The sequence below is a fragment of the Micropterus salmoides genome, unplaced genomic scaffold (genome assembly GCF_014851395.1).
Source record: "Micropterus salmoides isolate LMB-PRFRI ecotype aquatic unplaced genomic scaffold, ASM1485139v1 Ms_hic_scaffold_20, whole genome shotgun sequence".
In the NCBI taxonomy this organism is placed as follows: Eukaryota; Metazoa; Chordata; class Actinopteri; order Centrarchiformes; family Centrarchidae; genus Micropterus; species Micropterus salmoides.
In genome coordinates this window covers 5271954-5289274 of record NW_024041151.1, presented here as the reverse complement: position 1 = coordinate 5289274, position 17321 = coordinate 5271954, and the positions used below count along the sequence as shown (strand labels likewise).

The window sequence follows — 17321 nt, the reverse complement described above, 5'->3', positions numbered from 1 at the left end:
TGGTTAACAAAAGCTTATGATACATTTTGTTCTACGACAAAATATATCAGTAAATAACCAACTCGCCACTTCTGAAGCTTTTAAGTGCCTTTTAAATGAGACTACAGAGCATGTCAGGGACATTAACACGTTATCACGCTGAACACGGAAACACATCTACTCACTGGTCCGCCTTAACCTCGCTGTGTTTATACTTGCACAAACTATTCCAACCCAACCTTTTACACATTTAGATTAATCAACAGCCATGTGGCGGTGATGTTGAAGTCATGCGACCGTGGTCTAGTTCATTTATAGCTTAATGCCCGGTGCACACAAGAGGATTTTCAAATCAAATAAACAAATTTTCAAATTAACTGATTTTAAAAACATCCACAGACACCACAACATTATTAACCAACTTTTAGTAGTAAGTCGTTGTTAGATGGTTGCACTTGTGTGTGCTGAAAAACAAAAGAAGAGAATCAAATTTGAATGAACTCCAGGCTGAGAAGAGTGAATCAGTAGGTTTGATTTTATAGCTACACAACACGCAAATGACGCCAGTGAGGCTCCCCAATTTCCAATATATGTAATGCATGTAAATATAAAACATGCGGGAAAACTCCTGTGATTGTGGGGACGGAAAATCAGATCCAAAATTGGTCCAATTATCCTCTGGTGTGTGGCAAGCACAACGTTAGCTTTTTACTTCTGGCACTTGCAATTATGCTTCAAAAATCATAATCAGTGGTGTTCACTTGTTAAGATTATCATGCTGAACAAAACGTGTAAGTATTGTAAACTTTTATTTGCCACAGAGCTTATTTTCTGCAATAATCCAAAGGAAAAATCCCATAAACGTTTGGTCGAGGGATCCAGGGCGATGCTAATCATCCCTGCAGTGCTCTAAATGCTTCAATATATTGAGGCATGCACGAAGAACATCTTGAATAACTTACTTAGGAGAGCTCTAAATCCTTTGGGAGCTCAGACCAAGTTCATGCTTGATACTTATTCTTAATTTTAAGAATCAGAGAAATATTATGCCATTTCCAGAGTGTTCTTCTGAATGGCTTTATTTACACGCAGGCCCAAGTTCTGACTGGCGAGGTAAACTGAAGACCCCCTCCATGATGTTAACCAAAATAATAAAAAGTGGTAAAAAGGTTTCAAACATTTGAATCTGCTAGAAAACTGACACGGACAGGCTGCATCTGCACACGATCTACTTGTTTAGCCTAAAAGAGACTCCGGACTCTCTGCAGATCGCCGGCTCCAGTACAGACGGACACATTTACCTGGCCATAGTTCAGCTCCTGGTTCTGTTTTTCCTGTATTGCTGCAACAGTCGCCGTAGCCGTGGCAGTTGCTGTGGCAGCGGCAACAGCAGCGGCAGCAGCGTGTGTGAAGTCTGAGGGAGGACGAACGCCCAGACCGCCACCTCCACTGTTACCGGAGTAACTGCAGGGGAAGACAGGGAGATGAGCGGGCAGTGAACTGAATGAACCGAGTGCATGTGTGGTTTGGTGATGAACATGAGTCAGAGCAGTGGGTGATAGCAGCTGTGCAGACATACGTTGATGCAAAACCCAGCAGAAATAACATAAAGCATAGTGCTTCATACAAATATGCTGTTCTATTATCAAAGTCAGTTGGTTTTTATTTTTTCATTTTCTTTCATGATTAGAGCGTCAAAGCAAGTCATGAGCAATAATGCTTTTTTTTTATTTTATTTTTTTTACAAAAACTGTTTAAAGGAAACTCATTTTTGAGAATTTTTTACTAAACAGGTGTTAATTATGTTTATATGCTCTTAGAAATGTTTGCTGCAAAGACCTCCTACGCTGTTTCTTTATTTGAATTACATTATGTTTATTTCCTTGTTGAGACTCGCAGAAAAAGAAAATATATATCCAAACAGGGAACACTGCTCGACCAGGGCTTTAATGTGTGACTGAAAGTCAATTCCAGTTTTTACACCTTAAAAAACTTCCACAGAGCTTATTGTGTGACAACAAAAAAAGTGTATTCGTGAGCAGCGCTGATTTCCAGTGCTGTATTCAAAACAAAGCGAGCTGTAAACAACTAAATTCAAGAAGCAGCTCTCTTGTTGTCGTTTGTAGAACTCAGTAACACGTGACTTTTTAGCCGCGCTAACGGACGTGGCTCTGGGGATGGCAATGGTCCAGACTGAAATATCTGAATAACTAATTCATAGTTTTCACATGACGTCACATTTCAATGAAAATGCTCCGTTGGAGGGCAAAAAATACATTAGGCCTATTTTCCGCTGCCAGCCAACCAATATGCAAGAGATACACTGTTACTTTGAGTTTGTTACTTTTTGCGTTGCCAAAATGCTGGATGGTTATTGTGCTTTCGGATTTATTAATTAAGGTGACAAGCCTGGGCTGTGTTAGGTGAGGGATTCCCCAGAAGGTAAAAGTAAACATTACCGCAGAGGCGGCAGGGACCTGGTGGTTTTTAATGGTAGAGAGGCGGCAGCGGATGCTGTAACGTTATATGGATCGGATATGCTCAACACTTGCAGTTTGTGTTCATATCTTTCTTTTTCTTAAGTTGAAAGGTGATGCAAATAAAATCAGACTGCTTTTGCGGCGTCTCTACGGGAGAGTCGCAGTTTGAGCCGCTATGTTGGTCTGTTGTTTTGCCCTCCAGGTCACCGCGCATGTCACGTGACGAACTATGAATTGGATGGACTGCAATCAACTTTGGTTCAAGCATTCATGTTCCCCAGAGGAGGAATTATAATCACTTTCCATCTAGTTCCTTTGAGACACAATTTCAATTTGTATGGCAAAGCTGGCATCAGCCTGAGCTGTACCTTGTTTTTAGTGCTAATTAGCAAACATCACATGCTAAGCTACGATGGAGAGTTTGGTAAACATTACACATGCTAAACATTAGCATTGTCAGTGTAATGGCAATTTTCCTAGTTGCCATTATACACAGGCCGGAGTGAAATCTTACGCAGACACAACAGATTTCCTCTTATTTATGGTTGGGGCTGCTCTTTATTGCATTGCATATTGTTTGTTTCCAATTCTATTGTGGAAAGTTGTAGCGTGTTGGTCTATTCGCTCGTTAGTCTTGTTGGCTAAACATTTAGTCATTTAGCGGACGCTTGTCAGAGGTCACACGCCTCTGGAGCAACTAGGGGTTAAGTGTCTTAACAGTTTGCCGAATTGATTAGTGGTATATATGTATTAATACTCCGTCAGTGTTCAGCACAAACACTCTTTTCAATTGGTTTCTCGATGTGGTGAAGCTGTTCTGTAATGTTTTCACTCATTAAAGCAGGAATAGGCAATTTATTTCAGAAGCCTTTTGTGTTAGTTTTGTTGAAATTTAAATTTGTTACATCACGACAGCAACCAATAAATCAAATGCTGACACAAAACCCAAGAAAATCTGGCATCTGTGATTGTCACAGGTCAGTCAAAAGAAATGATTGGCTGGCCTACCTTCCTGTGCATTTTCAAAGTATAGCTGTATCTGGCTTATCTCAATCACACATGCGGTTTATGACCAGTGTTTCCACAGCAACTTGCTATTTTCTTAATTTCTTTATTTTAATTTAAACATAAATATAATATTTTGCATATTACTGTGCAAATTACCATATTCCTTATAATTTTTAAAATATTTTTATATTTTGTCAAAAGAACTGCCACATTGTTTTTTCTTTTACATATAGTTTATTATTCTTTTATAACTTGCTTTACGTTTATTTATGTCAATTATATGTTTATGTCCATCTCTAGCAAATTCCTCATACGTGTAAAATTCTACTTGGCAATAAAGCTTTTTCTGATTCCGATTCTGATCATAACGCCCATTTCCTGGAGACTTAAGTGAGAATAAAGTCCAAATAAAATGGTGATTTTTATTTGTTATTAATCTGTAACTTCAAAAGCTTGAACAATACATCACATATGGAGGTAACCTGGTTTGCTATAACTTTAAAACATGACGAGTTACATTAATTTCATTCTGAAAGTGAAATTTAGTGATAAATTTAACATTCAGTAAACAGAAAAGCAGTGTACCTTCCACCGTAAGCAGAGGCTGGGTTGTAAGCAGCACTGGGACGTCCGTACATGACTGGCTGGCCGTATCCTTTCGAGACGGCGTCTCCATACGACTGCTGGCCCATGAACTGGGAGCCCATGCCAGCACCCATACCAGGGCTGCCACCGGGCATCATGTGACCGCCAGAGTTCTCACCCGGACCCATGGGTGCACCGAACACCTAACATGGGAAACAGAGAGAGCAGTGTCATCACAGGAAACCGTTTTAGTGCAATAAAGTCAATCAAAGAGGATGATGGTGGGAGAAGATGCCACTTTACAGTCAGATTCGCTCAGAAGAGTCACAATAAAAGTTAAACAGGAAGCAGAAAGTAGAAAGTACATGATCTCATTTGAGAGAATGACATTGCTGTTTTCTCACACAATGATCCATAAAATGAAATTAATTATGTGGCGTGTTGTGGTTTTTCTCAGCAGTTTCAGTGTGACTGACAGACTGATTCAGAGGCAGTTACACAAATGACATTTTATTCTAAATAACACTAGGTGACTTCAATCTTGCACTTATAGCACTGGGGATTTTTAAAATTTCTTTTTTTTTTTTTTTTTTAGGGAAGTGATTTATTTTACGGGCCCATAACTTCCTAATAATTATCCAGCAAGTTTTCTGGGAAGAAGAAGTGGTTTGGTTTGGTCACTATTTACAGAACACTTTTCAAAACAAAGTTTACTTTATATAGTTGAACCAGGATTAAAACATTTCAGAAGGCAAAATGGAAATACAAAAATAATAAATTGGAATGAAATAACCATAAAAAGACAAGTTTGACCTGACAGCAGGATTTGTAGGGACAACAGTAAAGTCCTTGAAACAAAATCTCAATTTAAACAAAAGAATAGATTAATTTAGGGTTGCAACTAACGATGGGTTTAATTATTGGTTAATCTGCACTTTATATGTTCTATAAAGGGAGAAATGCCCATTATAATTCCCCCCTTGAAGTTAAAATTGTGATTGAGCTATATAATACTATACTCACTTGACAATTAAGCATAAAATGCAAGAAACTATTTTCACACACGGTTTGAACTTAAAGCTGGTGGATATTTGAAACTTGTTGGTTTTTATTTAAAAATCAAGTGTATGCATGTTTGACCATCAGTAATTCACCTGCTGGGAATGCTTTGCTGCTCTCCTACATCCAGAGATGGTAAAACGCCTTTACTCCTACACTCATAAGTAAGACCAAATGTGAATCACTGAGACGTTTTAGGAAGTTGTGAGAATTACAGTTAAAAATGATCTAAAGTGTTTTTTCTATTAGTGAAGAATGAGACATTTATCAAACAGCTCACTCCTCTTTACAGTGAAGTGTAGGAGTGACCTTTCAAAGCAGACTTTAAGTGTTTATTTACAACTTTATGAGCTCAGTCACATCAATGCCCTGAGATAAACTGGTATAATGTTGGAAAATATGGTTTCAATTTACATTTATTAGTAACTCACATGAAATTAACAAATAGCCTTTGATAATAAAAAGGGGGATGAAATTAGAGGAAATTGGACAAAATGGAATAAAAACAAACAACATAAAAGAAACCTGCTTAGAGGAAATTCTGCTGAGGTGCTGTACGTGAGAGAAAACATAATCAAAGGGCACTCCAATATTAACCTGAGCTGAAAGGGTACAAAGAGACTTTAATTTATATGTATGCATACTGAAGTCAAAAGAAAAATTTTAAAAAAAGTATGGTAGTCAACAGCGAGAGACAGCTAATGTTTTTAACCCCGTTTGAATTGTGCCCAGAATCACACACGATGTTTGCCAATTTAAAAGATAATTTAATTCAATAAAGTTAAAGTTTTGACAAAAAACTGTTGAAGTATAAGACTGAAAATACATAATTACAAAGACCAAAAATCCAAAAGTCGTGTATGTGACGTTATAACCGTTTCTCTCAATGACTGAAGCTAACGTTCTAAAGCTAATGTTACTGAAGCTACCGTCACTAAAGCTAATGTTACTGAAGCTACCGTCACTAAAGCTAAAATTTCTAAAGCTAATGTTACTGAAGCTACCGTCACTAAAGCTAAAATTATTAAAGCTACCGTCACTAAAGCTAACGTTTCTAAAGCTAATGTTACTGAAGCTACCGTGACTAAAGCTAAAATTACTAAAGCTAACGTTACTGAAGCTACCGTCACTAAAGCTAAAATTATTAAAGCTAATGTTACTGAAGCTACCGTCACTAAAGCTAACATTACTAAAGCTAAAATTACTAAAGCTAATGTTACTGAAGCTACCGTCACAAAAGCTACCGTCACTAAAGCTAATGTTACTGAAGCTACCGTCACTAAAGCTAAAATTTCTAAAGCTAATGTTACTGAAGCTACCGTCACTAAAGCTAAAATTATTAAAGCTAATGTTACTGAAGCTACCGTCACTAAAGCTAACATTACTAAAGTTAAAATTACTAAAGCTAATGTTACTGAAGCTACCGTCACTCAAGCTAACATTACTAAAGCTAATGTTACTGAAGCTACCGTCACTCAAGCTAAAATTACTAAATCTAATGTTACTGAAGCTACCGTCACTAAAGCTACCGTCACTAAAGCTAACATTACTGAAGCTACCGTCACTGAAGCTACCGTCACTGAAGCTACCGTCACTGAAGCTAACATCACTGAAGCTAACATCACTGAAGTTAAAATTACTAAAGCTAATGTTACTGAAGCTACCGTCACTCAAGCTAAAATTACTAAAGCTAATGTTACTGAAGCTACCATTACTAAAGCTACCATTACTAAAGCTACCATTACTAAAGCTACCATCACTAAAGCTACCATCACTAAAGCTACCATTACTAAAGCGTATAGTGTGCGAAACTGGAGACGTAGTTCATTGAGCGGTTTCACACAAAACTAAGTGTTACTTTACAGTTTTATGACAAACTGCAACTTCCTGACGGACAAAAATATCTTTCAAATTGACCAACATCACGTGTGTAATTCTGGGCACAAATCAAACGAGTTAAAAACATTAGTTGTCTCGTCGACTAACATACATATTTTTTCCAAAATAAGGTCCCATGGGGCAGAAAGGAGGGACTTTAAGGTTTTCAAATGCTTCACTTTCTTCACCCGCAATTCTCTACCTGTGTCTATAAACTCACTATGAAGCTACATAGCAGAGAGCAGCTGTAGATTCAGGTGATAATCCTCTGTAGATTAATCACTGCCAGAGACAATCTGATGGATTATTATAAAAACAATTAAAAAATGTCTTATGGCGGATTTAAGTCAGAAGATATCTCCCAAAAGAAGTTTTACTTTCAGTGCAAAACGGTACTGTCGCAGTCTGATAAATTCGGGCCTTGATTTCATACATAAATAATAAAACAGGAGGGTGAAAAAAAGACATCCCTGGGTACTGAGGCTTGCATTACCTGGCTGTGTGTGGGATTGGTCACGCCCCACACTGTGGTTACTACAGAGAGAGATCCTGGGTGCTGATTGGTGCCTGGTTGCCAGGAGACTGGGTCATTTAGGAAGGGGCCGTCACTGCTGCAGAGGGATGTGAGCAGCGTTACTGGGATGGTTAAGAAGGTTCAGAGCATTCATCCACATTATCAGTCACAGCATCAACACAATGTTTTATTATTTCCTCATTAGAACAAAAGCATGTTTAACGTCTAATTAGAGCTCATTTAAAAAAAACAGCAGCAGCACAGACATAACATAAAATCTGTCTATACATCATTTACACCTTGGTGAACTAACGATTAACATGGTTTATTCATCTGACAGTTGAGGTTACCCTCTGCTTCCTCTTTGTAAACCACTTCCTCAACAGGAAACTACCACAGCAGGGTGACATGTCACACCACATTTGCAGGTTAATGAATTAGACATATTTATCTGATATATGTTTTTAATATTTTACTGTCCATTTTCCACACTTTTGGGAGGAAAAAAAAAAAAAATCATATCAGCTATAAAAGATTGAGTTTCTTTTTACAAATCAGTCACATTTTCTGAGGCTGCTCGCCGTGTCGGAGAGTTGGTGACAAGTCTTTTGTCGCTTTCTGTAATAAAACTGAGCAGTCAACAGGCTTTTTCAATTAAAGGGTGTTCTGGTTTGAGTAAAACCTAATCAAGAAGCTTCCAAAACACAGGACAGCTGATTGCCTTAACAGTTTGTGTTTAAGGATTTGAAGCTGACTGAACCCTGTTTGATGGAATTCATTCATTTTCAACCTGCAGAGAAACCATGCATTTCTTTTTTCCCCCCCTCTCACACCTTTACAACTACAGGTTCAGTAGCGGCACCACCCATTTTGCACAGTATTAGCTTTGCTTTGGAGAAACAACCCGACTTCACTTTCAAGCGCCTTTAAATAATTTTTCATTTAGCGGCACCCACATTTTCACAGCACCTTTAGCGCCACGCAACAGTATAATCTAACCTGGCATTTCAGATACACATTGATAGTTATATAAATTATTGTCAACAGGAGCCTGGTGTGCACCTCCCGAAAAGTTGTACTTACACGTCACAGTGACGCAGACCCCAAGAACTGTGATTAGTCGGCTTGGTAGCATCACATTTCCAAACAAGGGCTGTAGAACAGTGGATACGTTCTTTTGAGCATCACAACCCACTGAGAAATGATCTGTTTCGCTATCAGAATTTGATCCATTTGCAAAGACTAGAAGAGCTACATGATTATCATTTTACCCCCATTCAAGTTAGCGGAAGGCTAAATCACCGGCTCACTGGCAGAAGTCAACACAGTGGAACATAGAAACTCCACCGCCAACTAGCGTGGTCTTTTGAAGCGTAATTGCAGAGCAACATAGACACCAATACACAAGTATAAATGCGGGGGTACGTGCGTTGCTAACACCATAGATATTAGTGCGAGTGTCATGTTGTGGCAGGCCAATTGATCCATACAGTGTGAGCATAAAGGTTGCCGGTTCTGGTCGTGCAGAAAGGCAGATTAAAAACTGTTGAATAATCAATCAGTTGTTTGGTCTATAAAATGTCAGAAAATGGTGAAACATTTCGATCTGTGTTTCCTGAAGCCCAACATGACATCCTCAAATGTCTTGTTTGGTCCACAACCCAAAGATATTCAGTTTACTGTCATAAAGGAGCGAAGAAACCAGAAAATATTCATGTTTAAAAAGATGGAATCTGAGAATTTGAAACGTTTGTCAAAATAGTTGCAGATTTATTTAATAGATGGCAACTAATTGAATGATTGTTACAGCTCTATATTAGCATAACAGTAGTGGATGGAAAAACACATTTAATTACATTTCCTTTCCAGAAATTCAGTTACAATTTTCACTCCATTTGGATGGAAACTTAAAGCTTAAGCCTAGTTCACACTACATGATTTTCAGCCCGACCTCCAGACTGTGATCGGGGGTAAATCAGCGGTCGATAGGCGGTCGCCAGTCGTTATTTGTGAACTACTCAACGACGCATCAGATATCTAGCATGCCACTTTTTCACAACACTTTTTCCTCCCCTCCAGCTCTCTCCCTGCTACCTGCGTGTGCTAATCCATCCTTTCACTCATATTCTTTGTCTTTATAATTGGTATCTTTTTAATAACAAACAACAGCTGTTTCGTGTGTAGGTCGCGTCATTTCCCGTTTCACATTTCACGTATGTTTTCTTGACAAAACGTGGTTTGGAGACCTGCGTGGGGTGACACAGCCGCTGTCAGCTCATGCAGTGTGTGACCTTTGTGATTCAGGTCCCCGGGGCGCGGGGGGGATCCACAACAAACCAAAACAAATCCACCACAGGGCAGAGCAGGTGAGGTGTCACAAGGTTTACCCGAGGACACTGGGCTTAGAGTAACTACAGTGTGTGTGTTTGTGTGTACCTTTGTGGAGTGGGAGGCAGGGAGGGTTTCATGGAGTTGAGGGGGTTCATCGGATGAACGGGGGGATCATCAGAGAGCCCCCACTGTCCTCAAGAGGCAGCCCTACGAGGGGGTAAAGACACATAAAAAGACGGTTACTCAGAGCTCATTTGCTGCACAGCAACAATTTATCATCACAGTAGCCCACACTGTGTGCACAAAGACACAGCGCCCTCCCACTCAGACCCACTCACTTTAATCCGTGTGCGTGCGAGCACATCAAAACGTTAGCCTATCACTGACTGCCGTAGCTCTGATACCTCTCAAAGGAGGGGAGGGAGGAGAGGGAGGTGCTGGAAGCTAAATTTAGCTCGCTGATTTCAAAAGGAATTTAAGAGAACAGAGATGTGAAGAGGCAGACTCTTCTCTCAGCAGCTCACCGACGACGTACAATCACAACACTTGCTCGCCGCTGAGAGGGAATCATCTTATGTGCTTCATTAAAAATAACTCCGCAGCATCTTTATCTGCCCACTAGCCCTCCTTCACTACCAGATATTTTCACTATTTTCCACACGTTCATCATCCACTCTTCATCGCTGCTGATCTTCCACCACCTCTCCTCCTGCCGCTAATGATTTTCTTTTTCTGACGGTTGCCAACTGACATGCTAATTTTCCAACATCAGAGCCTTGAACACCCCCCCAATTTCTTCTCTTTGGTTTCCTTTTTGCACTTAGCAGAATTGGGTCATACACCCCACATCTTGTGTAGAAAGAGTGGAAGGGGAGGTGAGGAGGGGGGGCGGCGGTTTGGCTCCTATCACATGACCGTTATACCTATTTCCATCCTATCAAAAGGCAACCTCCAGACAGCAGCTTGTAACTTCCATCACAGCTCAGTCGCTGAACCACACGAGGCGGGGGGTGGGGGCTGGCGTTAATATAAGATGTCTGTCTCGATCACATGTTGAAATTGAACACAAGCAGCATAGGTTGTACCTGCAGTGGAAGGATTTCTGTTCTCTCACTCACTCTTTTTGTTGTTTGACCTCAACTTCCTGACCTTTTCTTTACTCCTCCTCGTCCAACTGCTGCGTGCTTTTCTTGTCCTTTTCCTGTTAACCCCAGCTTCTGCCACCACAACGCTGGTGATTTGGGGCCAAAACACCAAATCCACCCCCAGCTTTCACATAATACCACGTTGTTCAGTTTGGACTCATTTCTGCTGTTTGTGCAATTTCTCAAGATGGATTAATGTTTAAACACTAAGGCTGCAACTAATTATAATTATCATTGTTATTTCAACTGCCAGTTATTTAAATGAATTGTTTGATTTATAAACCATCAAAACACTATGAAAAATATTGTGTTTAGCGCGACATCGCGCTTCAAGATACATAATAATACAATTTGCTATAATGTAAGACAAAGAGAAGCATCAAATTGTCACATTTTACGACCTGGAACCATCAAATGTTTGGCAAAAAATTATTATTTAAATAGTCGCAGACTAATTTTCTGTCTAATTCTGCTAATCAATTGCAGCTCTAAATAAAACTATGAAACCATTATTTCTACAAACTGAAGATGCAGTCAGAATACTGACATATGCAGTAAGGATGCAACTAATCATTATTTTCATTACTGATTCATCTGCCAATTATGTTCTTGATTCTATGAAATGTCAAGACACACTGACAAAAAAAATGTTCCTAAGCCCAAGTACGGCTCAGTATTCTTCAAAAATATTCAATACTGCTACTTCGATACTGGTTCCTGAACTATACCAATTGTATAAAATAATTTTCAACAAAAGAAAATGACAATTATTCTCTTCAAAAAAGGAGGAAGCTGCTAGAGAAACATTTTTTTTGTCTTTGTACTCAACCAGGATAGCTGGACTAAAATAAAGAAACTGACCTGTAAAGTACTGGACTCAATATAGCAGAGAAATAGTAGCAGAGTGAGACCTCTTCCTTTCTCCAACATGTCTGTGACAACTTCAGGAGTATTTATTTCCGTTTACCTGCCGCTCTATAAGCAACACCGCGTTTGCCGTCAGAAACGCTCCCCACCTCAGCTCCAGGTTATCCATCCCTGTGGGTTTGCAAGGGAAGTTCGGTTCCCAGCCCAAGGTCTAAGTCTTTAAAGGTCTCGTTTTGTCTGACCCGCAGCCCAAAACCCAAAGACTTTCAGCTTACAAAGCAGCAAAATCTCAAATCTGAGAAGCTCAAACTGATAAACGTCTGGCTTTTGTCGCTTGAAAAATTACTGAAACGTTGAATCGAATCTCTAAATAGTTGCAGATTTATTTTCTGTCCATCAACTAATTAATTAATCGACTAATCGTTTCAGATGCGACTCCCACCACAGATGCTTCGTTCGACCAGCCATCAGTATGAAATATGTCTGTGGCACTGAACATCAAAAAAAATAAATAAATCGACTGATTAATTGATAACGAAACTAAACATTCCTGAAAGGATCGAGGTCAAGTAGTTGTCTACTAGGTTGGCGTCTTAACACCTGATCAGATTCATAAATTTTTCAACTTTAAATCAAAAACTTTCTAATAAATAAAAAGTTTGTCAGTTTACCCAATTTCTTCTTTTATTTGACGGTGCCATTATAAAGTTCACAAAAAACAAAAGTTACTTTCATTCAGTCACGGCACAGCAATCCCTGGGGTTTTATTTATTATTATTATTATTATTATTATTTCAGTGAGCTAAGGAAGGTAGGTAGACTTTAATGGGGAAAAAGCGTTGTTGTAGAGTTTAAGTATCGGCAAAGGGTTACATTTTTGATCTGCACGTTAAGAAAGTTCAAACTCTAACCAGCAGTAATCACCCTTAATGTTACTATAGCTAAATTAAGTGTTAATGCTTTAATTTCATCCTCTTCATCGTGACTTCCTATCTGGACTCGTGTATTACTGTTGATTATAAAGACACTAAAAACTTTAAGATTACATAATTAAAGAAACAGTTATTTACAATAACTACTATAAAAATTATATAAAAATACTATAGTCTCTATAGATTAGTTTGAAGCTGCTGTAGATCAATCAATCAATCAAGTGTAGTCTAACAGCGACTAACGTTCAAGTACGTATGAATTTCTTGATAGGAAGAGAGGTTGGCAGCTCGTCAGTGAAAATACCTTACCTAAAATAAAAACACTTCACATAATTTATAGGGACGCACCGAATGTTCGGCCACCGAAATCAATCGGTCGAAAATAGCAAAGATAGCACTTTGGGTGTTTGGCCTAATAAGTCAAAAGACCGAATAGATTTTTACCAAACAATTACGTTGTCATGTCGGCAGTGTGGAGGCATTTTGTGTCCGAGAAAGACGCAAAAATGTTCTGTTGAACTGTCTCCAAGCACATCCACTCCATCTGTGGTCGACTTCTTAGAAAAGGGAACAAGCGGTCTGACCCGCTTTGAGTGTTTCTGTCACTCGTCTGTGAAAAGGCTCACCTAAATCTGGAGTGCACACGTATTAAAGCCTTTATGGTAAATCCACTGAAACAGACCAGAGCGAGCTGACAGGCAGGTTAGAGACTTTATCCTGTCAGTTTGTCTCTTTAGTATGAGAGTCCTGCCTGAAGAGAAGCTGTGAAGTCTTCATGTTGCACCGTACGAGAACCACATACAACATTATTTATCAAGTTGGGTCGGCCGGTCACGCCCACAGAGCGCCCTGGTCCCAGTTACTCAGACCACTGCAGCAGCAACGACAGAGGAAAAGCCACAACTCTAAGATAGTTTGAATGTTTGTACCGCTGTTATTCTGTCGTTACAATCCGAGTTAGGGTTTAACAATTTAAATTAAATCAAGAAACACCTGGCTCATGATGTCGCCTACAGAACATTCTCCACTTATAAGCACTTAGTATGTATGAAAGTGGGCTGTTGCTTTATTATTCTAAATAGACATTACATTGTTAGTGTACAGGTGTGGCGATAGTATTTACTTTTAATTAGCTTTATTTTCTATAGTTAGAAAGCAAAAATCTTGCTGGCTGTTATCTTGGAGCAGCCTCTCCATAGTTCTTTGCCTTCTTGGTTTCAAGGTCTCATGGATAATGCTGGCTAAGAGAACGCTCTTTTAGTTGTGTTAGCAAACACTTTAAGCGCAATAATAAATCAGTGAATTACAGGAGTATCCTACGCCGTCTTGTCTTCTTCCCTGGTTTCCCCGTGACGTTGATATCAGCCTTCATTCTGAATAGTAAACCTCGTTCACTTAATGGTAACGTTAGATAGTTAGGCTGTGTGTTGGAGATCAGTAAATCACTTGAAAGATATTTAATTGGTTAAATGGGTTAATTAGGGTTACGGGGTCTCAGATAATCATGACTCGTCGACTATGAAAATAGTCATTAGTTGCATCCCTAGTTTACATAAGAAAGGAAACTGAGGAACTAGAATAGGAATGGTTCGGCATTTTGATTGAAAATTGAGTTAAACGATGGAAATGTTGCCGATAAATCAATTAATCTGCTGCTCTAATTTACTATTTTAATATTATTGCACACACATTACAGAAAAAAAAACTGGCAAGTAAATTGCTTAGACAGTTGAAAACACTGATAAATCACAGCTAATGGAAATATTTAGTTAACTGCTTGACTGGTAATAATAACAACAACAATAATAATAATAATAACAATGTCTGGGAATTTAAAGTATTTTTCTGAATTGAGCAAATCAAGTCATGAAGGCCACTGCTTAACGTACAATACACAAGGTTAACCTGCTGATCTGCGGCGCACCTGTCTTAAGCACTAATTATGAGTCTCAATGGGATCTGACAGATTACCAATTAACAGCCTCTTAAACACAGAGGAGCAGCAGTCATCATGAGAGGCAAACAATGAAAAGACAAGATATTGATACTCCAAGGACTGAAAGCGTGACTCACACTAACAAAAGACATCTCTAGATTATATGTTGCTGTGTAATGGCATTACGTGTAATGTGCAGTATGCTGTGCGCTACACAGAGCTGAGCAATAAAACAGTTATTATCGCAACATCATTTTCCTCAACAATATCACAAATATTCAGTAAATGTTTGATTGGATCCATCTGAATCACAAACAAATTAGCACTTAATTTTAAGTAATTTTTCTGTTAACTGATCCACTGTTTGGCATCAAGTGTTTGTTCTGACCATAAAGAAAAGTTTAAAACCACATAATTAACCATCTGGTTTCTTCAACTTTCACTTAGGAGCAAAAATCAGCCTTTAAACTTGAAAACAATAATGATATGAGATGTTTTATCCTGAGAATATTTTTGACCTGATCGTCCAGATTAGAGTTGTCAGGATGAAGATTTGTGTGAATGAATAGCTTGAAATTTAAACAAAAAGCATAAAATATAAACACATACAAAAAGTCATCAGGCAAAAGTCTGTGATAATAATGCCCTCGTTTACGCCACTTTACGGTCTGTATATGTAGAGTAAGGCTGGGCGATGAGGCCAAAAATGTTATCATGATAAAACATTTCATTCAATATCGATAATTATTACAATAAATAAAATCATTATTTCTTTCAAGTTTAAAGGCTGATTTTTTGCTCCTTCGTTAAAGTTGACAAAACCAGATGGTTAATTGTGGTTTTAAAGTTTTCTTTATGATCAGAAAATGACAAACACCTGATGCAAACAAGGGGATCACTTAACAAATCTGAGGTAGAACATTCAAAACTATTATGATAAAATATTTTTTCAACAAATATGCATCAGAATATTTTCTCAGTCCCTAATAAGTGCTAATTTGTTCATGATTCAACAGAATTAAATCAAACATTTATTGAACATTTGTTTTATTGTTAGAGGAAAATTATTTCGTGATAATTATCATTATTGTTTTACTGCCCAGCCTTAATGTAGAGGTACAGATAAAATACAAGATGCACAAGACCCATCCTCTTAAAGCAAAAGAATCCTGCAGCCTAAACATAAAATCTCCACTTCACTCTGCAGTTTTCAGTCTTTTATTAACACCACCTTCTTTATCCAAGACTTGTCTGCCTTTTCATGTAAACACCGACTGAAGCCAAGGGAACATGTTATTGTGCCCATGATTCATCCAGGAAGTTCATGGTCAAAAAAAAAAAAGGAAAACAGGCACCTCATAAAACACATTGCAATACAACAACAAACCATTCATATTATAAATCAAGCATTCAGAGCAACAAACCAGCTTGTGTAAAGCATGCTTCTTATTATTTCCCCTCCTCTGACAGCAGTTCTTTTATGATGTGATCATGCATCTGTTGATTACATGGCGGTCAGATCAATGCAAATCAAGTCATCTCTACCTGCGACAATCCAAACAACACATGCCGCTCAAATGTGCAGCAGCGTGAACAGAACAAAGCATTTCACCAGTGTGCTTTTTGTGAAGGAGCGCAGCCTCTCGCTGTCTCTCTGTGTATATGTGTGTCATCCATCACTAAAAATGAGAATAGCAGCTGTTTTTTGTTTCACCTACCTGCCTGAGCTGCTCAGTTAAACCGCTGATATGTTGAGGGTTTGCAGCTCACTCACCGCAAAACGCAAGTATAATTAGGAAATAACAATAACAATAAAGAAAAGGTCCTGTTTGGGTTAAATCGTAGCCCTCAAGTCTGAACTATCTGAATTGTCTTGTTCGTGCTAGTGACTGGAAACAGATCTGCGAGGTCTTTAACACGCTGCTGCACCGTTAGCCGCTGAAGGCTAACTTAGCTCAACGTTAACTTTCTGTCACGTTAGCTCGTCTCACGTTAAAATACGTAAGTAGCTGGATACACGGTAACGACAGCAGCTACATAAAGAGCTAACCTTGCCAGCTTGATAATTAAAATCCACAACAGGAGCTTACCTTTCGCCTGCTCCAGCTGCCAAGACGATGAAGCCGCTTGATTGTAGACAGCTAGCTTAGCTAGACGACATTAGCTAGCTGGCTAGCTAGTGTCGCAGTCCGGCTAACAAGACAAGGCTGCTTGATATCCGAGCGTAGTTTGACTATTAATAATATATATTTTTGTTTTCACACCCCAGACTGTTAAGTTCAGGAGTTATTCAAATTATTCGCTATTCAAACTCTTTAAATATTATTATGCTAACTCTTATTTATTACAAACGTCCGTGCATGTCCTAACCTGTAAGTTAATTAATAGTTAACTAATCAACTAAATTAATCAATTAACAGAAGCTTGTTGCAGTCTGTGCTTGGGCAGGCCACAACCTGGCAGCTCAGTGTGCCTTCCTCATTGCAAAATGACCCTCTATAATATATTCATGAGATCACAGGGCTAATGTCTCCCACAGAGAAAGGCATTTTCCTGTCCCTCCTCCTACAAGTCAGGCGGCTGAATGACTGCAGACCAGAGCAGCAG

The 17321-nt window shown here is 38.8% G+C and overlaps 1 protein-coding gene across 6 annotated transcripts in view; it reads right to left on the bottom strand.

Moving 5' to 3' along the window:
- Positions 1 to 17321, bottom strand: part of zmiz2 (zinc finger, MIZ-type containing 2) — a 35365-nt gene that overhangs the window by 16543 nt on the left and 1501 nt on the right. For 2 of the 6 annotated variants that reach the window (XR_005446767.1, XR_005446768.1), the window contains exons 1-5: positions 16805 to 17312; positions 9940 to 10041; positions 7483 to 7600; positions 4053 to 4255; positions 1281 to 1443 (exon numbers count right to left, since the gene is read on the bottom strand). Coding sequence is in view for 4 of the 6 variants with exons in the window: in XM_038733637.1 (XP_038589565.1) it covers positions 1281 to 1443; positions 4053 to 4255; positions 7483 to 7600; positions 9940 to 9989 (534 nt within the window). In the remaining 2 variants the exon portion in view is untranslated. Of the gene's footprint in view, positions 1 to 1280; positions 1444 to 4052; positions 4256 to 7482; positions 7601 to 9939; positions 10042 to 16432; positions 16679 to 16804; positions 17313 to 17321 lie in introns of those variants that run through there. The other 4 variants (XM_038733637.1, XM_038733640.1, XM_038733638.1 and 1 more) reach the window with 4 other exon arrangements.